The sequence below is a fragment of the Pogona vitticeps genome, chromosome 12, assembly GCF_051106095.1.
Source record: "Pogona vitticeps strain Pit_001003342236 chromosome 12, PviZW2.1, whole genome shotgun sequence".
In the NCBI taxonomy this organism is placed as follows: Eukaryota; Metazoa; Chordata; class Lepidosauria; order Squamata; family Agamidae; genus Pogona; species Pogona vitticeps.
The window spans coordinates 26,010,281-26,032,591 of record NC_135794.1 but is presented as its reverse complement, the minus strand read 5'-3'; the positions used below and the strand labels follow the sequence as shown (position 1 = coordinate 26,032,591).

At 47.6% G+C, this 22,311-nt stretch overlaps 1 protein-coding gene across 10 annotated transcripts in view; it reads right to left on the bottom strand.

The window, feature by feature from the left end:
- Positions 1–22,311, bottom strand: part of MYO9A (myosin IXA) — an 85,081-nt gene that overhangs the window by 49,522 nt on the left and 13,248 nt on the right. For 8 of the 10 annotated variants that reach the window (XM_072981851.2, XM_072981843.2, XM_072981846.2 and 5 more), the window contains exons 2-6: positions 9,661–10,574; positions 4,963–5,057; positions 3,965–4,027; positions 3,389–3,488; positions 2,028–2,084 (exon numbers count right to left, since the gene is read on the bottom strand). In XM_072981851.2, coding sequence (XP_072837952.2) covers positions 2,028–2,084; positions 3,389–3,488; positions 3,965–4,027; positions 4,963–5,057; positions 9,661–10,503 — 1,158 coding nt within the window. In that variant the 5' untranslated portion in view covers positions 10,504–10,574. The remainder of the gene's footprint in view (positions 1–2,027; positions 2,085–3,388; positions 3,489–3,964; positions 4,028–4,962; positions 5,058–9,660; positions 10,575–22,311) is intronic. The other 2 variants (XM_072981847.2, XM_078381036.1) reach the window with 1 other exon arrangement.

The window sequence follows — 22,311 nt, the reverse complement described above, 5'->3', positions numbered from 1 at the left end:
CTACAAAAAGAACATTGATAGATAGATTGTGATTCTTCAGATTTAAAAAGGGTGTGAGTGTTTGATGTGCCAATGCACTTAAGTCCAGATGTATAATGTCATTTTTTCTCCCCACCCAAAATACAGTGTGAGGTCTCAAAAGCTCCCCAGAGCTCCAACATCGGGTTGCCTCCTCTTTACACAGCAAGAAAAGGGATCAGAGGGAAAGGCTCAGAGATAGAAGAAAAGAAGGCCGCCATGCCTCGGAGACGGAACGAAACTGCTCTCCAGCACCAGAGGGTGATGAGAGAGAAAGACCCTGTGAAAGGTGGAAGGCCCACTCCGGACCCACCATGCCTGGGGGCGAAGCAAGGCAGAGAGGCGCGGCATGGGTCAGCAGAGAAAGCGGGCTGGCTGGTGGGAGGAAGAGCAGGCCGGCCCTGAAATGGCCCTTCATGGAGCCACCATGTAGAGGGGGGGGCGGCGGGCAGAGGCATTAACACCCAGGGGCACCGCGCAGCCGTCCCAATCTCAGAGGGTTCTAAAAATGACATCCAGTTTGCAAGGACAAAAAAAGAGAAGTGACACAAGGTCTCCACGGCCCAAGGACAAAACCTCCCGCGCAGCACGTGGGGGGACCAGAGCGCAGCCTTCAGGACGGCCTCCGCCAAGCGAAGACAACAAATATAGGGGGTGCTGCCTCCACAATCTCCTGCAGCAAAGTCTGAGTCAATCTCACAGACAAGCTGACTAAAACTTCGTGTTCAACATGTTTACTGCAATACTAAATTATTGGGCACTCAAAGTTTTAAAAAAAGGCAACGAGACTCATAATCAAAATCAAGTAAAGCTTTAAAACTGAACGTCTGCATCTAATTTGTGGACATTTTCTTTGGAACCAAATAACTTCTGAGGCATTATATTAAGGGGCAATAATAAATCCAAGTTAGAATTGTTAACATGCAGTTAGAGCGGTCATGCTTTCTGAAATAAAATAAAAATGGCACGATGAGAAGATATTTAAAAAGACAAAGCTTAGATCTAACCACAAGCCTTCACACAAGAAAAATTGCATCAGTTTCTTTTTTAAACAATTTTAAAAGGAGTTGGCAAATTGTTTCCCTTTGGATGGCATTGTTACCGAGCCTGAGTTCAAATCTACCCCCTTCCCTAGAGCAAAAAGGTCTTCAGAAGCTCTCCTTGACTATCCTGGTGCTGTGCTTTATTTAAAAAAAAAAAAACGATGACTCTACAGGCCTTCCGAGCAACCCTTTCAACAGAACAGGCTGCATTAAGTCCCTGGGAACCCAGTCTTGCCTTGGGAAAGCAGCTTGCTTGTGTCGGAGTCCACCCACCGACAGCAGCAGCAGCAGCAGCAGCTAAACAAAGGGTGGACCTTCCGTGGTTTGTTCATTGTGATGTGTGAACCTGGCGGGGAATTGCCCCCCACCCCCACCCCACCTTGCTTTCCTCCTGACAAACAAGAACATTAAGACCCTAAAAGCAACGTTGGCTTGATTCTCTGGTTTGCCCGGCGGGAAATCACCCAGCCAGCCGGCCGGCTCCTGCCAGATTCACAGGCCAGGCACCGAGGGACCAACGGACCAGGGGCCTGAGGCTTGTGCTTCCTCGCTCCACTCCTGCCACAGGAGGATGCCCCAGCCTGCTCTTGGGTCCCCCCACCCCTGGCCAGCCACAATATAAGAAACCTCTGGCGTCCTGATGAGAAGCCAGCGAGAGCCTGCTCTCGTGCCTGTAGGCCTCCTCCCTTTGGCCTGTCTCTGCCTTGAATTCCAGCTCCTCACGTTGCCTGAACTCGGCCAGTCTCTTTGGGCAAAGTTTAAGTCCTTCAGGTCCTATCACTGCCTCAAGTGGAAAATGCTGACTAGAAAAGAAAGCTCGCCCATGGAGGATAGAGCACCACCGCCTCTGCACCCCGTGGCTTTCCCCGGGGGGCTTGGCGTTTCCGAGCCACCCGCTGCCTGCCGAAAAGTGGAATGCCCGCCTCTCACCGGCAACCCAAGACGGATGGAGGTGCTTGTACTGACCGGCTCAGAGTCATTGTAAGAGTCCTCCCAGCTCTGTTGGGGGGGTTTCTTTGTCATCTGAAAGCAAGGCAGATTGGGTAAGTCACGCTTCATACCCCACGCCACTCTCTCCTCCCACCGGCTTCCTAAAAGCCGGTCTTCCTTTCTGCAAACGGGAGGCAGGGCATCGCCCGGGTCTGGACTCCTCTCCTCCTCCATCGTTCCTCCTCTTGGCCTTGTGAGAAGGCACACGCAGCACCTGGCGACTCGGGCGTGTTACAAGGGGAGCCTGTCTACCTGGCGGCTCAACAGAGGAGCAGGTGGCGTCCCATCAGTGGATTCAGGCTCCACACATTCGGGTCCAACAATGGGCCAGGAGGCACAAGGGTGGACCATCGGTCGGCAGTGCCCCACCCACTCTGTTCGCTCTTCACGAGAAGCTAGAGAAAGAAACCAAGAAGACTCTCGGCTTCTTTCTTGAGTACCTGGACAAGCTGCCCCCTGCCAGGGGATTCAGCCCGGTTCCCTGCAAGTACACTGGCTGCCTTGAGCTGCCCCTTTGCTACAAGCCATGGTGGCCGGCCAGCTGGCTGGTTGCTTGGAGCCAATTCACCCCAGCAGTCCCTCATGCAAACTGCAGAATTAAATGCCAGTTCTGGGGAGGAGGGAGCATATGTCACAATGTGCTGCTCTCAAATGGAGGAGGAGGAGGAGGTGTGTGTGTGTGTGTGCCTTTATTGCTGGCACCAAACTCCCCCCCCCCACTGCAGGTCCTCTTGCATCAGGTACCAACCCTACAACCCCTCCCCAAGAGAATGCATGACATATTGGAGTTATGCAAAAACTATGAAGTATTAGTATGGCATGCCGTATTTCCAATGCCAAATAGATTTAATTACACAGACACAACCAGAGCTGATTTAGTTATTTGTTAAAGGAGAAAACCATTATGCTACCAGGCAGAATTGCAAAGCCATGCAACTTTTCTGATCAGACCCCTCTGATCTTGGGTGAAAATATCAAGCAGGATTTCCCAGCAGACAGGTATTAGTGATTAATACTTAATTTGACTGTAAAACAATTTGTGTTCTTTAGGAAAACAGCAAACCCCTCAAACACATTTCCATTCTTCCAACTCATTTAAAGCAGGGAGGGAGGGAGGGAGGGAGGAAGGAAAGGAAAGGAAAGGAAAGGAAAGGAATGCTTTGAAAACATTGTCTCTTCCTTAGTCGTATTATCTGTAACAATGAATTTATGGTCTCATGAAATCCTTGAGGAGATGACAGTATGATTGGTTTTAAACAGCCCCCTTAGGAAAGGAGAGCCCGTTGCTCCAAAGACAAGCATATACGCCCATTACAAAGCTGCCAGTACATTCCCACCTGGTTAAGATAATGATATTCATCAGGCTGTTTAAGGTGAAATGCTGCTTTTTCTTCCTCAGTTGCTCCTGCCAGCAGGTAATAAAACACGTGGTAGTTCCTGAGAACAAATAAAAATGGTGTTTAAAAAAGCCAGTGGCATCACCAAGACTCCTAAAAACCTGAGCTTCCTTACGAGATCCCGCTTGGCTCCCTGGCACGCCCTGCAGGGTTGTGGGTGAGCAGGAGACGCCACAGATGGGGTGAGCAAGCTGCCTTCCCTAACTGGAATCCCTTGCTGGGGGACCCTGGAGCTCTGCCTTCAGCCATCCCACCTCAAAAGTACTCGCTGCTGCTGCTGCTGCTCGTAGGAGGAAACTATTCGGGTGCGCTGGGATCTGCCAAAAGAGACAGGCTTCCAGCCAGGCGGACCTCCGCTGAGCAGGGCAGGAAAAGCTGCCCATGCTAACCGTGGCTATTGAACCTCATCTCCTTCAAAGCCCAGGAACACCCCCCTCCAGCAAAACCACTGTATTGTAACACTCCGTTATTCTCCCAACTCATTTATACATGTTATTTCATTCATTCATTACTCACCTCTCATTATGTTCTTGATAAACTAGTCTGGACTTTTCAAGAAGATATTTTTCTACATATGCTCTAGAGGAAAAGAGAAGGTTAGCTTCACACCTCATGGTTGTTGGGAGAACTATTATATTATATTATATATTTCAGGCCTAACAAGGGGCAAGAGATACCAGCACACACAAAGCAGGAGATATGGAGAGGGTGTGAATCTTCTCCTTACCCCTTTCCCCCCCCCAACAAGTCTGTCTTAGTGTCATGTTATTTAAGGCCTACATACGCTCAAAAGCCTGAAGATGGAGATAAAAGAAAGTGAGAGAGAGAGAGGGGCCATCAAAAGGCACACTATCTAAATGTGTGACCAGACCACAATGCCCATCATCCCTGACCTTTCCCCCCTGCTGGCAAGAACCGAAGGGAGTTTTACAGTCCTAAAACTGTTGCTCGGCCACAGGACCTGCACACAAGCAGCGTCTGCTGGGATAAAGAGCAGAGGTACGTGCTGCGTTGTGTGGCTCTGCACAAGGGCGCTGGCCTTCTTGCCCTCATTTAAAACTGCTGGCATGGCTTAATCTCTCAAATCCCTTCTGCTGCCCCCGTATCTTTCCTTAAAGGAAGGTAAGCTTTAACCTGCACTTGAAGTATTGTCCAAAGTAAACTGGTGCGAGCGCCACTGTGATTGCAATGGACTTTGCTGAACAATATCTTATGCCACCAATTATAAAGGGCGCTCATTCCAGAGTTTTGTCTTTCCTATCTCTTTGTGAATAAGCAAAAAGCTGTTGTGGCGAGAAGCACCTGGGAAGTCCATATGCCCCCCCTCGCGGAGGGTCCCGACAGCTGGCCCACCCTTTGCCCTCCCTGGCGGGCCCACCACCTCTTTCTGAGCAAGAAAGCCCCCCCCCCGAGCTGCAGGGGACGCTCAGCATTCCCATCGTTCATGGAGACATCCAAACAGGTGCGGGCAGCCCAGGCTCAGAGCCCGACCGCAAGGTCTCCCGGCCACTTACCCACGGACGGTGCCCGTCTCCTGATAGTTCACTTGGATAAACTTGCCAAAGCGGCTGGAATTGTTATTGTGTGCTGTCTTTGCATTCCCAAAGGCCTGTCAAAAGAAGGCAGAAAGAATCGGTGAGAAACAGAGAGAGGGCCACCCCACGGGGAAGAACCACGGGCAGGAAGGACCTTGCCTCTTCCCTCAGCCCAGCTGGCTTGCGTGGTCAGGGTGGGAGAGGGAAGAGGGACACACATGCCGTCCTTGTCACCGGATGGCACACAACTCCCCGCAACACTGCTAATGTCCTCATTCTGTCTTACATGTCTGTTCCTTAGGCGCTAAGCTTTGCTCCTCCTTGGCGGGGGGGTGGGGGGTGGAAGAGGCTTTTGAATCCAGTGATCCTACTGACTCTCTCATGCCCCCTCCTTCGTGAAAGGAACATCTGGAAAGAAAGCAACTGACCTCACATCAGCTGCACTCTGCTCTGTTACTGCTCAGCTCTAGGAAGGTGCCAGGCAATGCCAGGTACAGAAGAGGAAAAGAAAACCTGTTTAGCACCCTGGTCATCTCCATGGCAGAAAACGGAACAAAAAGAGAAAAAAGGAAGAGGGTCCTGCCAAGGGTAAGTGGGGGGGGGCAGTGCTGGACTAGCAGGGGCAGGGGGTCTGGCTGGCCCTCCTGCAAGCTAGTCCTCACAACACTGCAAGGGGTGACGGTTTGGCGCCAACAAGTCAGGGGGCGGAGCTTCCTTGAGTACTAAACAGCTGGGATTCAGGCGGGAGCAGACTTTGTTTGTCTCCCCCCCCCCCGCCGCCGCTTTCTGTTAAAAGGAGGAAATCCCATCTGAATTCACCCTCAGTTCCTCCTTTGGGCTAAAGCCAGGACACATCTGTTTGCCCGGCCAGGCTTGAAACCGCCATGAATTGGCACTCTGTCTGGCAACTAAACCAGGCATGGGTTAAATCCAGTCCAGCACCAACGGGCCGTCTAACAAACCAGTGTGAACCCTCCTGCACTGGCTGGTTCAAAGTTCTGGCACTCGACCCTTTGCAACGTCTACGCCAACGGCGTCCAGCATATCTACCGAGACGACATCTTTCCTCTCTCTTTCCTTCTTCGAGCTCCTTGGAAAGGGTGATAACAAGCTTGGCTCTCTGTTCTACCTTTTGCCCCAAACGAAACACCTACCGCCCAGCCAGGGGCTTTCAGTGCCAGCTAAGCTTCAAAGACAAGGCCCTGCTGCTGCCAGAGGCTTTTCAGACAGCAGAGGATTTGGGGGGGGGGGGGGCTCTGCGTCGCCAAAGAACAACCCTTGGCAATGCTGGCAAAGGCTTATGGAAAGTGCACCCAATTGACCCTAAAGGGTTGCCCCTCTCCATAATCATGGTTTGTCAGACTACAGAGGACATTAACTCACTTGGCTCCCCTCTCTTAGCGCCCAACATCCATTTCTGCGGCCGTTATGCTAAGTTCCACGTGAAGCCTTCTCCTGGGTCTTCAGGGTTTTCCAGTCAATTTTCACCTTCCCGTATTAGAATGTATTAGAAGAGCCCTTGCTTTTGGCTCTTTGGCTTGTTGTTTCTGTTAGTGGATTATGCTATCGGTTCCATCAGCCGCTATGGCCCCTCAAATGAGTGCTGTGTAGGACACAATGTTAAATTTAAAGCATATTTTCTGACCTGAAAGAACAGCATCTGAAGATGCCTTTAAAGCCCCACTCTTGAGGCTACAGCTGTGGCCCCTTGGCCGGAACGAAGAGTTCAAGCCTCCCTTGAAATTCTAAGAATTCTGGATGAGTGGGATGAGTGTTTTGCTCTGTCACCAAATGTGTGCAGCTCAGGGAATTTCCTATGCTACTTCCAGTGATTCAGGCGGAGAAAGAGCGCGCCTCCGCAAAAGGGGCTTATTGTCTTCCGCAGACTGCAAATGGCAGTTGTCACAGTGACTGCTTACTGGAGGCACATTGTTTTGCCCAAGAATGAATGAGGGTTTTCTTCCTCTTTTTGACACTTGGTTTAATCAATCTAAATATACAAGAGTATTGGAGGAAGTCCATTGCTTCTCCATTAATAGCTGGAACTGACAGAAACAGATGTTCCCCACCAGACCCGCCACTTTCGCCTTCATTTCAACGGCCTAAGGGATTCCCTGAATCCCTAAGGCAAACAGAAAAGGCTCCAGTGCTGCCAAGCAAGCCGGCCCAGAAGCAGAACAGCTGGATTCGGGGTGACAGCAAGGGGAAGCCCCACCAAGAGTGAGCTCATTGTCAGGCTGGAGAGAGGAGGAGGAGGAGGGCGGCAAGGCAAGGCAAGTCTTCACAAGAAAGCCAGCAGCTGGCTGGGGATGGGGATGGCGAAGGGACCCCGGCGGAAGGGAAGGCTGGAAGGGAGGGGCGGTCGGTCAGCAGCAAGAGGCTCGGCAAGGGAAAGATGATGGAGCAACTGGGGTTGGGCAGGAAAACAGCTGACACAAACAGGAACCTGTTGGTGGGAGGGGGAAGAGCCGGGGCGATGATGGAAAGGGCGAAATAGGAAGTTCTCCCTCAGTTGTGACAGAAGGAGAAGGAAACACAGAGGCCAGAGGAATCATTCTGCTTCCAAATCCTCATTTTAAAAAATCTCTTACAAAAAACCCAGGCCACTAGATCATTTCCAAGATTTAAATCAGGTCTTGGAAATTTCTCCAATGAATACTGTACTCCTGTGGCAGCACAATGTTCCTTATGGGTTTATAAGCAGCAATCAATGAAAATATATTCCCAGCCCTGGGGGGTGGAGTGGGGTGGACAAGGGGAGCTGGAAAGTGCCTGCCTATTTAAAAATCTATTCGAAATTAGCTTTGGAAATCACCAACTGTGTATCTGTATTGATCCAAAATTTATCTGAAAAAGAAACAGTGCCAGGGCATACCACAATTGTCACATGGGCGAGTCTTCTGACTCCTTAGACATCCGAAGGAGCTCTTCAAGGAAAGGGAGCAAAACTAAATTACAGTATAACTTGCCTTCCCTTTGTTGCCAAATCTAAAAGGCATTTATTTCTCTAGAGCAACGCTGAGGTTGAGGGGAGAGGCATGGAATCATGTCAAAACAGACTCAACACTGATACTCAGAACACGTTCAAAATCAAGGAAACCATCTCCAGTCTTGCCTGAGCTTGAACCTGGCAAGACGGGTAAAGCAGGCAACCAGGACCCACTTCCACCTGAGACAAAAGAAAGCATTTTGTGATAAAACCTGCACCTCTATCTGGTTAAGCAAGGTTATCCCCTTAGATCACAGAGTTAGGATTTATAATGAACCGGACACACTGCATACCCAGGAACACTCTGCATAAAACCCACATAGCAGGATTATGCAATCTTTGCAATGCATTAATGCTTCCTCTCTGATTAGCCAGTCAAGTCTACAGCAACATCCTCTCCACACCCCAAATGTATCTACATCACAAGGGACTGCACGGATTTTATAGAAGAACTATGAAATGGTCTACAAGCCAGCACTGCACTGGAATTAGAACAGGCTGTTTTAAACCAAACACCAGGGTTTAAGGCTATCACTAACAAGCAGCAATTCCTGGGTTTCCTCCTGCTCAAAAATCAGATCAGGAGGATTATTGGGGAGGAGACCTTTTGACAGCCACTGCTAGAACCACCGAAAAAACATCCCATTTAAAAAACTCTAGTGGAAGGAGCTGCCAGGACAGTTAAGCGCAATCAACAGGGCATTTTGGGGGATAACGTAACATTTTGCTGCTTGGTTAACCTGGGCTTCGAAGAGACCCCAGAAACTTTGTAACATTCATAAAATGCAACAGTTTCACTAAGAATCCCCTAGAATAGATGGTGGTTCCCATGGCTTTCAGCTCTCCAAGAACATTCAATTCAGTTCCTTCAAACCTGGGGGAAGGAAGCCCCTCAAAAGTCAACTCTGAGCTGAAGGAGGAAAGTATTCCTTACCCCTCTCCTCCACCACCTGGCAAAGTTTTCCTTCAAATGAAACTTCAACAAAGTGAACCACAACCCTGATTACAGTAATAAAAGCGCCTACAGACTGTGGCACATCAAGCTTCACTTGATGACCTCTAAGAACGTTTATTGTTGCTTACAGTAATGAGGCAACAGCAACATTTGGAAATAAATACAACGTTTAAATACAAATTCAGATCTAATATTCTTACTTTGAAAGAGGCCTGCAACTCACAACAATTCAGGGCCAATTCGCACACTAAATTCTCCACGGCAGCAGCAGCAGAACGGAGCTGCTACTTGTGTTCTCCAGCTGTTGCCGGACCAGTGCTTGAATCTGCCCTGGCCAGCACAGCCGGTGGAGAGAGGGACGCTGGGAACGGCAAGCCCGTCCACCTCGGGCGATGTGCCCAGCCTGCCACTACGGCAATGCCATGGCTGTCATCAAGAGCCACATATGGAAAATGTTACATGGCTGCAAGATCCGCCGCAAGGACCCAAAAAACCACACAAAAGCTCACAAACACACCAGATTTGCAAACAGGATCATGCAGGACTGCCAATTCCTGCTCAAACCCCAACGGGAGCGGCTCCCACGCGCCATTCCTTTACCCCCAGTGAACAGCCTGCACAGCAGCACCACTGGCCGCCAGCCAAAGGGTAATCACAGGATGCCACGGCCTGATTGCTTGCAGAGGAAGAAAAACTGCATCGCCAAACAACCAGAGCGTGACTTTCCACTTACCTCCAGCACTGGTCCCGCTCCAAGAATGATTTGTTCTACTCCGCTTGCAAATCCTTTCTGGCTGAGGGCAGTGAGGTGATGGATCAAGAAATTTGTACTCTGTGTTTTCCCAGACCCGCTTTCTCCAGAGATGACAATGCACTGATTCTTCCGACGCAGAAGCATGGCATGATACGCGACATCGGCCACAGCATAAATGTGGGGCTCCAGCTTCCCCAGCTGGTGATTGTCATACATTTTGACGTACTTGGGGTTGTAAATGGGAAGGAATTTGAACGGGTTAATGACGATGAGGATGCTCCCAACGTACGTATAAATCTTTTCCTGCTTGAAGCGGTTCCGAAGGTTCTCCAAGAGGGTCCTCTCGTTCAAGTCGGGCAGGGCACACAGGTCGTCGTAGTCCTTGCACTGGGGTTGGGGCAGGAAGCCCCGTTCCATCATCCTGCGTCGCTCCTCGGTCACTCGCAGCCAGGACTGGAGGCTGGCGTAATGGATGGACCCATCGAGGTTCTTCTCCCTTAGAAGGAAGCGGTAGTCCTCCCCGCTCAGGCGGTTCTCGAGGGCCATGCGGGGCCAGAGCATCATGCGCTGGACGGGGCAGTCGGTGGGGTTGAGAATCCACTCCTCCCCTCCAAACTCCTTCACTTCGGCCAAGACGTAGCATTTTGCTTTGTCCAGCTGGAGTCTGTCGATCAGGGACTCAATCACCTCGGCCGCCGTGGAGGTCTTTCGCGCCACCACCGGGCAGTAGATGGTCCCTTCCGCAACGCTCCCGGGGTAGATGTGGAGGGTGTGCTCGCTGTCCTCAAAGCGTCTTCTTCCCCCAACGTCATATCCACTCATATTGGACTCCTTCCCATCAGTGACAGCAATCCATCTCCTGAACGGTGTGACAGGTGATCACGGCATCAGCGCTACGAGAAATACAAACATTGTTTACACACGGTTTCCCCAGAAATTTCACCCATGCTCAGAGACAGATCAACCCTAACAGTTACTGGTTGCTGGGACGGATGGGCCTCCGTGTGTTCCCAGACTCCGTCTTCCCAACGTTCTCTCAAAGGCAGGGACCCGATTTTGTCTGCACTCTGTGTAAAAGCAACATAAAAGCCAGAATAATCAGCTCATTTTGTTTGAAAGGCCACATGTCGCCCTGCTTCTCAGAATGCTCAGGGATCAAGGGACTAACACACCACCCCATATTTTCTGAATGTTGGCCTCCAGTGCAAGCCACTTCATGGACACAAAGAGGTCGCCATGACTAAAAGAAAAGCTATAAAACAGGTTGGAAGAGGAAGGTACTGCCCAAAATCCAGAAAATGAGGTGTGTGTCCCTAACTCCAGCAGGCAAGACAATCCTCCCCTGCACTCTTAATTGAAGCGGGATTAATTATATGCCAGCATCATTTGGTGCCATATGCATTTATTTATTTATTTATTTAAAATGGTAAGGCAACCAAACCTGAAGGCAGTAAGAAAATGTTTTCAAGTATCCAATCTGCTCTCACCTCTGAGGCTAAATAGGTATGGGGGCTGGCTAGGACCTAAATGCCCCTCTGAGCTATTTAACACAAATGCACCTTAGCAAGAAAAAGAAGTATGCCTTCAGAATCTCCTATGCAATCTCCTTGCCATTTAACATTGCTTCCTCAATGCATGATTACCAGGCAAACACTCAATTCCATTCCAAAAAGGCCAAACCATTTCTAGCTGCGGTTGTAGAGACATAGAACGCAGTTCTCCATCCAAAAGACTGCTGTGGTGACCCAAGAAAGCTAGTTTCAATCTCACAATGTACAGTATGCATCAGTTTTGAGTGAATGATTTCCTTACAGCTCACTGTGAACTACCTATTAATATGCATGTGACTCATCCTCTTGCATGAAGCTGATGTTCTGGGAAGCAACCATTGCCTTATTTGCAAACCCCACCTTCTCTCAACTCCCCACCCAACAGCCGTCAGAGAAGAAACGTCAGAAGCGCACCTTGGGCTCCCCAGGCATCCAACAGACATGCCTGCTCTCAGGGCTGCTGCTCTTCATTTTTAGCACATTAAGAACAAGCAGAACCTTTTCCTGAAAGCCATCTCCCATGAACACTGACAAAGATACCCACACTTGCCAACCGACTGTCAGGAAACCACATGTTTAACCTTCATAATGCATCCGAGGGAGGACTGTGAACCTTAGAACAGCACTCCCTGGTCTCCCTTCTACGAAATGATTGAGATGTAAAGGAACATTAAAAGAAAAGGGGAAAAAAATCAATATTTGGAGAAATTATTTCCTGCAGTTTCCCCTTCTCAAAACAGCTCAGCCACTTGCTCTTTGTGCAGAGGGAGTGGGGAAACAAGCCTTTTATGAGGCCGGCAATTTCTAGAAGGAATGCCACTTATTCATTATTCCCTTTCTCAAGAGAACAGAGGCAGCTCATATCAGAAGAGGGAAGAAAATCACAATGTGGGAGTTATGACTAAGACACCAAGGTGCGAGGAGTGGCCTATGTTTGGTATAGATGTGTTCTGAAATGCTGCTGAGAATCAAAGCATATTCTGGCTTGCAGAATGCAGTGCAAGGTGTCTTTCAAGGTGCTTCATGCTGCTCCACTGTGCATGTTTCAACTTTTACTGGACACATCCACCTGCCAACCAGCCACGTGTGTTGACTGCCTGCCTGCCAGGGATCCAGGGGCTCTGAACGTGGCCTTCCCCATGGCAGGTGGGGGCAGGATCGCTACCACCCTCTAAGAGCAACACTGCCACACTGTGAGCGCCCTGGAGTCGTGGCATTTGCTGCTCCCAGGGCTGGGAGTCCAAAGCAGAGGTCTTGGGCCTTGCTACGCTGACTTGACCGGTGCCCTGGAGGCTGCCTCCCTCTCACCTTAGGCCATTTCCTGCTCCCCCCCCCCAATGCTACTTGCCCTTCTGGAAAGAGCCAACTCACCGCCTGCGAAATGATCCATGCCATACCAACTGAAACTTGGCTCAAGAAAATACTTATTGCTCACAGCACAAATTACTGCTACTGCCTTCTTCTGACTACACGAAGAGGCAACACTGAAGAATGACTAAATATTAACCCACCCGCCCCCCAAATTAGTGGCTCAATCTTTCCCTAAGGAAGTCTGAAGCAGCATCTTTTTTCCTCGAGGCAAAGCAAGCGTATTAGCGCAAAGTGGCTGTGTTAAGGACGACATGCTGGGAAATTAAGCCTCCTGATTGTCAAGATCACATTCACTCCATTTCATTGTCAGAATCAGAGGCATCAGGCGAGCAGCCCTTGATACGGCAGGCAGGCAATTGCTGGAGGGTAAAGGACAGAGTGAGCTGAGCCATCCATCCAGTGGGCAGCTTATTTCGTCACAGTCCGTTGGTCACGGGGTCAGGCACAGGACAGATGTTCCATCTCCATCTTCGATGCTTGACTGGCCGGCCATTTGTCAGATTCACAAGAAAGAAGGATTTTCTGCTAGACTGGCATTTATAAGGACAAACACAATCTAAGGTCTCAGGGTTCCCCCACTTCACTCCATTCTGTCCACAGATCAGATTACCATCCATATGAAATACTCAACAAATCTATTTCTAGAAACAGCTCTGGTGTGTTCCTGATTTCATAAATGACAAAAGCCCTACAGAGTTTGGGACACACCACCCTGCACCCACATCCACCCGCCGCTGCAATAAGTTCATTGGCCTCCATCGTATGCGAGGGGATGGGTGGCAAGAAGGAAAAAGGTGTTCTTGGCTATCCTCACCCCCCCCCCCATGGGCAGAACTCTGCCCGCTTCCCACCCAAAAGATGTACCTGCCTGACACTGATTCAAAAAGCCGGTTCTAGCCTTTCAACCTGTTTTACTTGATTTTAATGCTACATCATTGCAGCTGAATTGTATTTCAGGCTATGTTGGGTAGTTTTATCATTGGATAATGCCTCAAAAATTTGTATGAAGGGCAATACAATAACATTTTTTAAAAAGACATGAATAGTAATTGATAAAAAGGTCTACATTAAGAGAAAGTTTTACTATCAAATCATTTGAGTCTGTTAATTATAACATGAGTTCATTCCAGTTATATTTGTTAAAAGGAGAAGGTATTTATACTCATTGTTTTTGGCTTTAAACATCATCTTTCAATTATATAAGCAGCCTTGGATCCTTTTTAAGGAGAAAGGTGGGGTAAAAATAATTAAAATAAAATAAATAACTACTTTCAACGTAATCCGACGAAACTGTCATCATGCAGACCAACATTGTGCCAGCAGCTTCTCCCCTCTACTGCAAGTGGAAGACATAACGCAGGTTAATCAGCCAAGGCCTTGTGATAGGAAAGGCAGGCGGCAGGGCGAGGGGGGGGGGAGAGGCCAGGGCTCCCACCTCTAAAAGTCCCCCCCCCCTGCCTTGTGTTTATTTATTATTCTGAAGAAGGAACACAAGGGAGGGAGATTCTTCCTGGTTCTTCCTTTCTCCAAGCTTCAGCCCAGATCCCTTACGAAGGCCGGGTAGACACCCGCAGCGCTGCAGGTGACCGGCCAGTGTCCAGATTCAATGGCCTGGCAGCAGCCGACCGTGTAATAGATCTGGTCTCTTGTCGTCCTATTTGATTACTGTCAAGTTCCAGCCAGACCGACCTTTCTTATTCTCCCAATAGTTAAGCTTCCAGGGCAAATAATGAAACAAGCAAGCAAACCAACGAATCCATCCATCTTTGGGGACCTTGAGGGTTGCCCACTCGCTGCCCTGGCCACAGAGCTTCCTTTCCTCTTTCTATCCAGGACCCCCCCCTTCCCCGTGGACAATGCCCCTCCTGCTTTCTCCCTCTCCTTTTCCTGCCAAAACGACTCCTCACCCTCAATGTTTACTTTCAGGATTTCTGACTCTTTCACATTGAAAATCAACCCTTTCTGCCATTCTGTCCCTTATTTTTTTCATTTCAGTTGTGGTGGTTGTGTCAGTCATTTCCTCTGGAGGGGATGGTGCACCCTGACTGTTTCTTTCTTCCTTTTACAATTACCCCAAGCAACACTGGATTAGTTTTCCACAGGACAACAGAATAAGGTATATTCCATGGATTGCCTGCTTTATCTGCTATAACTGCAGGCGGTTCCCATGTACCCTCGTGGCTGGCCCCTCACAATTTCCCATTCATGAAAAGCGATGCTCCTTCTGGCCCATGGGCTCAAATCAACTGCTCCTTCTCCATCTGCTAAAGAGCTTTCCTCTCCAAATTGTGCTCTGGCGCTTGCACTGTTCACGGTCCATAAGAGTGCATCGCCCACGCAGCAAAGAATAATCTTGTGTGTGTTGCACAAATGAGTTAGGACTCGCACACCCGGACTTACAATCATGTAACATTAAGCTTACAACTCCACAGTTCCAAAATCAGAATTAGCTTTCAGCACTTTCCATTTCTTGTATTTTGGCATTTCTTTCACTTTCAATGCTTTCCTTGTTAGAATTTTTTCAGCAGTTTTAAAGTAAAATACCATACAAAGTTTAGTCTCTTTGCATTTTATGTGAAATCAAAACTTTGTGTTTCAGAATTATATGGGAAATTTAACCACAGGTTGAGTGCCGTAAGATGCACATTGATAGCATCTTTCCTGTGGCAAACAGCAGTTTCGACTTGGGAGGGAGATTTTCATGGGAGCCCCGTGTAGAGGAAAGCCTTGGGTGTCCTCCCCATAATCCTGCTCATTCCTCCATCACCACCACCTCCATAACTCTCCGGAATGAATAAAGAGTCGGCGGGTGCTCTTGGACCCTCTGCACGGCCACCCGCAGGGCCAGGTAGGTTTCTGCTCATCTCTAGCTGGCGCACCAGCGGCATCCCTTCCTAGGACAATGAGAAGCAATGAGAAGAGATTTAAACTTTAAACGCCCTGGTCCTTGATGCCTCAGAGTGGAGATGGCAGAAAGGTTTCGCCCACCCCCCACTCCCATTCCCAGCAGCAGACCAAGGAGGCCAGGAGAATGGGAACAGCAGAGGGAGCACCACGGCTGCCTGCATCTCATGGGGTACCTGAGACAAGGGGTTGATTTTCCTACCTGCAATTTTGCCTCCTCGTTTGGAAGATAAGAGAGGTGCCTAGGTGGGGTTTGGAGAGCAGCATCAACCAGCCTTCTCTTGGGCCAAATGCAGACCCTTCACAGGCTGAAGGAAGGCCAGAGGTGCCTCCTCTCTGCAGCACAAAATGATCAACCTTCCATGACGCCCATTTCATCGGCACGAGGCACTGCCCCACGAGAAGATAAGGGAGAAGCAAGAGGTGAAGGCAGCTCTACTGCCCCCAGAAAGACAAAAGAACTCTGGTGAACGTAAAACTCTTTGAGGAAGAAACACAATACAACATCCTCTCTTTTCTTTTTCTTTTCTGGTTGTGTTTTTTTGTTTCGTTTATTTTTTGAATTTCGAACGTTCAGTGAACCATGCTTAGACTTCTTAAAATAGAATGAAGGATGTTTGGAATTGGCAAAATTCAATATAATTTTACTGTCCACAGAAAGAACGGGAAAGATAAAACAGAGTTAAAAATAAGTCAACCAGAATGCCAAGTTTACATGAAAAGCCCTCGAGTGGAAAACTGCAACAGACCGCATGATGCCAAGTGAGAAGGGTAGTAAAGATAATAATCAACTCCTCTTTCTTTGCAAGATGGAAGCCTCTGTAATTGTTCCCACACTCAAGCTATGACTAAGTCAAAAATTGGATAACTTCCTTTTAGCCCCCGGCCAACATAAAATACTAGCTTGCAAGACAACAAACTGCTTTACTGAATGATATTCAGTAAATGGTTCTTGAGATCAGAATTGGTTCACCAAAGCATACTTCTCAAGTTAAACAGGATGTTTCTGGCCATTAAAAGAAAGCTCTGCAAATGCTCTGTGTTGTAGTTTTACAGGCCATAGGACAGAATGAGAGAAGCTTAAATCTTGTCTGAATATTCCCAACCTCCAAAAAATATGTCTAGAAAACAAACAATCTGTTCAGGATTGTCAGAAATAACTTAACAGAAGTCTAAATCCTGTTTGCACTTTTGTCCATCTCTTATTTTCTGATCAACGTAAAGTTCTTCCAAGGTCCAGGTACAAAGAGAAAAGAGCAAGTTAAAGCTTGTTTTAAATGGCATAAACTCATAATCTGCAGAAGGTATTGGCTGAAATTCCATTGGCATAACTATGCTGGGTAAAGCTTGATGGCTGTAGAGGCTGATTTTCAGAAATCAAACACTTCCTACTGTCCTGCAGATCCCACTCAATATCTTTCTTTGTGCAGCACTTGTGGGACCTGTGTGACGGAGGAGGACATCTTTAATCACCAAAAATCTCTCTTACGGGAGGGAGGGAGGGAGGGAAGGAAAAGAAAGAACAATTGATGGATGGACGGACAGATGGAAGGAAGGAAGGAGGTTCTACCTATTATGAGTTTTAGCATGTTTATTTTGTGTAAGACTACACCACTGCATCCTTACATCTGCTTTGTTTCTCCAAATATCTTGGGTGATCCACTTTTTCTTATGGGCTCCTGGAAGGCAGGAGTAAAGAGGTCACATGGATACTCAGACACACTGTGTACACATGTTTATTCTTATGAGATTTTCCAATAGGGAGTCACAGAAGAAACCTTGTGAATTCAGTAATCCTCAATGAGTGTTATGCTGATAGTCCTATAATTCCACACACCCTTTCAAAATTGTAATAACTCGACTTTCCTGTCTCTTAGTAAATTAATCAGCTGTCATTATCCTTTCTAGATTTTACGGCATTCTTATTCCAGTTTGAAGATCAGGCTATGACTATTTACAGGTGACTTAGAAATCATGCAAACCCTTTTTATTCTTCAAGTCACCAAACATCTAGTAGACCAACCCTATACCAAAAGGGCCAGGAGTCTGTTCTCCCTACAAGACCAATTAAAATCAGGACACTCCTTTCTGCTCCTCCAATTTCCTCTAAAACTGGGATTAAAATTTTTAGAAATCCTTTCCTTCAGGAGGATCACAGCTTACCTAAGTAACTTTAATAATGGGCCTTTCATGGACCAACCTCCCCATCTTGTCTGCAAAAGAGAATTACCTGTAATTGAGACTGGCAGATGGGGAAGAGGACTCAATGAATTAAGCAGGGATACTGCTCTTCAGGACTGATCTTAGCAGCAGCTTAGGGGGAAAACCACAGATCCACCGCAAACAGCTATCCACTCTAACCACTCAGGGGGAAAAGCCTATATGGTTCATAAAGGACGAAGGACAATGGGAACACACAAGATGGCAGGACAAAAAAAACCACCAATCCAAGCAGAGGAAGCATGGAGCAGCTGGAATTCCATTCAAGTTGTTAAAACTCTGGATCAGGTTAATAGTACAATTGGGGCTGGCCTTCTCTTGTCCCCTTTGTACATCTGAACAAGGCAGGTGGAGCAAGAAGAAAAAGCATGGGGAGCCATCTTCTAGCCAAGGGCTAGTAGGGGCCCCGCTAAACCCTAGCCATTTGAAAAAAAAAAAGAACACTTCCATCTTCAGACAAAGATTAGTGAAGACAATTTCAAATTAATAGGTTGCTAACAACTATCTGAGAGTCTCAAAATCTGAATGTTAGAAGGAGAAGGTAGAGAGACAGCACAGAGAAAAGAATAAATGGCCAACTAACAAGAAAAGGCACAGACAAAAAAGAGAGAGAGAGGCAAGGATAACAACCCAGAATGCTCCCCTGCAACCACCCATCAAAGAATTGTGCAAAAGATCTCGAAGAGGAGTGAGAGGAAGAGAGGGCGAGGCTGTTCCAGGACAGGCAATGTTAGGGTAAGAAGAAATGGTGCCTGCCATTTGCTGGAAACAAGATGGCAAGCTTAGCAGAAATGTTTTATTCCGAAATCCTTAATGGCAGCAAACAATAAATTTCCCTTCAGTGTTCCGCACTGACGGTAAACTGGAATATTTGCCAGTGCCGTGTTATATTTCTCTCTTCCTTTCAACTAGCAATTTAAAGGAAGCACTCTCGGACTGACCCTGTCCTTTCTCCGTCTGTGTCTATAATTAGACCTAACTCAGCCCAATACAGGCCACCAAGAAGCAGGGCCTTTCACAGCCACACCCAACCCACTGCCACCACTTCCAGAACTGTGTTCCAACACAACAGACTCAAAATGCAATTACTTCCAGAGGGAAAAATCTAAGCAAATCCACTTAGCATAGGATTTCTTCAAAGACTGTCACAAACACAATAGTTAGTGACAAAGCCAGAATTCAATTTTAGAAGCTGCGTCAGTTTGCATTACACTTGTATCCATTCCTTCACTATTCCACTGTGAGACTACCCGAACAGCAATTGAAAATACCCGGGTCAACCCAAATGTCTGCATCAAATCAAAGCTATGTTATTAAAAGGGGACAAAAGTCGTACTAAATTACAGTGGAATCAAGATAATTTTTGGTCAAGTCAAACTAGAATATCTGTGCACAAATGAAGCTACGGAGCTCACCTAAGGCAAAAGAGCAGATTGTAAAGAGCAGATTGTAAAAATAACTCAACCCCTAAACAGCTCCATCCCTACTCTAGAGCCAATGGATTTTCACAAAGCAGTGAACAACTTGCTGGGAGTTTTAAGGGAAAAACAGCAATGACACGTCCAAACTGAAAGAAGATTTCTCAAATGTGTGGATGAAAAAGAACTGGGAGGGGGGAATGATAGCTCAAATGACATTCTGAATTACTTTCAAAATGGCTTTGACTTGATGGGATGAAACTAACAGAATGAAGTTCAGTTGAGACAAAGGTGACCTCCCCAAAACCCTCAAACGCCACCAGCTGGGACGGTAGAGACCTTGCTTGTCAACAACACCTCTTAGCACTGCAGCCATTCACAAGAAAAAGACCCGCTGGCAGTTTATGGGATGTACCTGCACACAAAAACATTAGGCTACATTAATCAAACCATAGTTGAGAAACCATGACTTTGGGCTGCATTACATCTCATCTCGAGTCTCCCTTAGGGGGATATCACCCCCTAAGAAGGAACACAGAAAAAATGGCAGCCGAGATGGCAAGGGATGTGGAAGACAAGGTTTCACCAAGGCGAAGAAACTCGGTAGATTTAGCCTGGAGAACGGCTGACTGAGGGAAGGCACACGGAGACTCTCCAAGTCTATGAAGACCTCCTGCCACATTAAAAAAGGGATGGAAAAGACTTGTTTTCTGCTGCCCTAGAGAGCAGGATTAGATCTAATAGGATTACATTGGAAGCGGACGAGTGTCAGGTATCATCAGAAGAAACATCTTGAGGGTAAGGGAAATTTGGCAAAGGAACCAACCATCAAGAGAAGGGGTGAACTCTCTCCCTCCCTCCCTCCCTCCCTCCCTCCCACGGGAGGTGTTCAACTGCAGGGGATGGATGCTCCGGATCTGGATTTTCTGGATCAAGTTCAAGTTTGGATTAGACCACCTTCAAAACTATCCTCCTCTCCCTGTAATTCTAGAGTGGCTGTCCCCTTTGCCCTTTTGAGAGTCAAAGGCACCATGTCAGCTGTCCTGGAGAAATGGTCCAGGGAAGATGCTCACACGGCACCCGTGCGGATGCCATGCCATGGCAAGAGGGGCTTTTCCCCTCCCCCATCCCGGCCAAAACGAGTGAACAAGAAGAACACGCGTCCTTCTCTCGCCCCACGCTAGCAACCTAAAGATAAGCAGGCTCACTGGGAAACTGGTGGCCTACGGATGATACTAACTAACTAAATATATAACAATAAAATAGTGAGCTAAACAGAATAGCATGGCAGATAAAAAGAGTACCACAGCAGTACAAGAGATAAGAGCGCCAGACCCATTACTGTACGCTGCTGGTGCTCCCCACCCACTTCACCTTCATGGTTTCTCTGGATCATATAGGCAGGATCTGCTCATCAGACAAGGCATTTGTTTTGCTGCACTTCTTCCAAAATAAATGGCAATCTTTACCAGCCTCTGACATCATGTGGAAGAGTTTCAACACTGAATAACTTTCTAAAGGCAGAATGAGTGAGATCACAGCCAGGACCCTTGTCTTGGCCTACATCCTAAGCCATTACTACACAAACAGCCTCACTCGAACCAGGCACGTCACCCAGTCAGCCTCACAGACAGCATTCAAATATGTATTGTTTCTGTGTGATCAATTTACAAATTAATTTGGGAAGAATACTGGAATCACTGAAGGATCCACCCTTGGGAATTGATATGCCACATTCATATATGGTGATCCCATCAGGCTTAACCATGACTTGGGATGGAAATTGCAGAATTCTGTCTTTTAAAAATAATAATATGCTGTTGTTATGTGCTGTCGAGTTGGAATTGACCTATAGTAACCCTAACAGCTTGCAAGGTAAGCGAGATAATTAAGGAGTGACTTTACCAGTTCCACACCCCCTGTGAGTTTCTGTGGCTGAGCCAGGATTCAAACCCACAGCCTCCTTTTCCCTAGTCTGTCCATCTGTCCACTACACCACTCTGGGTATCTCTACAGCAAACAGCACATCCCATGGGTTCAGAAAAGGGGACTGGATACGGTGTCACACACAAAAGGCCTTGCACAACTCCTAGGCGCTGACACCTCTGCCAACAGACACTAAGAGGGGCCCCATCCTGCTGTCATCCTCGCCCTGCAACAGGCACCCCACCAAGGCCAGGGTTTTAGCTTGAGTGCTGGGTTTTTAAGACTTACTTTATCTCTTTTAGTTCAGTTGTCTACACATTGTATTTTTAACACCGTGTTGAGACTGATTATAGTTTAATATTTGGGACTAGCTCTTTTTATGTGCTACTTTTTGACTGTACTGCAGGCCATTTTGGTTTCCACTCCTGGGAGAAAAGGCAGCATATATAAAGGGAAGCAGAATCAATATTCAAACTGCTGCTGAGCGAAAGCCTACGAGGAAGTTGAATGCTGCTGTTCCGAGGATGCTGCAGGATATTGCAGCCCTTTTCTAGCAGAAATGGGGCTGCATTCTTTACTGATGATGCAATCTTGACTTCTCCCTCCCTCTTTCTCTCTCTCTCTCTCTCTCTCTCACACACACACACACACACACAGTTCCATGGCCCACATCTAAGAAATGCAAGCCACTGTGATATTGAAAGCAGCAATTCCAAATGATAATGCTGGCGGAGAGAAGCACCTTTAAAACTGGACCCCAGGCTATAAGCCAGCCCATTATCCAGGAACCACCGCTCAGAGCTATCTTGCAGCTCTAAGTCTTGAGTAGTTAATAAACCACTCAACCCAACACCTTCAGCTCCAGGAATCCCTCTGACAAGGAACTCCACCAAGCCACATCCGTACAAACTAGCTCTTCCCCTTACATTCACCTAATATTTGAACAGTTTTGATAAGCAAATATCATCACTTTTTCTGCTATAAGGTGGCTGTAGGATTGCTCCCAAGTATGCATTTGAAACAGATTGAAATACTGTCCTGGCAAATTGGGGTAACCCATGTGGATTACCCAAGACGTGTCCACGACAGATTGCTGGCAGGAATCTGCTTGGGGGCACTTCCTAAAAAGCCCCCTTGGATGGCCAATTCAACCTTAAGCCCCTCACTCCCCCATCAAGTCAGCTGGCATAAGAACCAGGCCAAGAACATTCTCTTGTTTGATAGACAAGAAGCCCCACCCC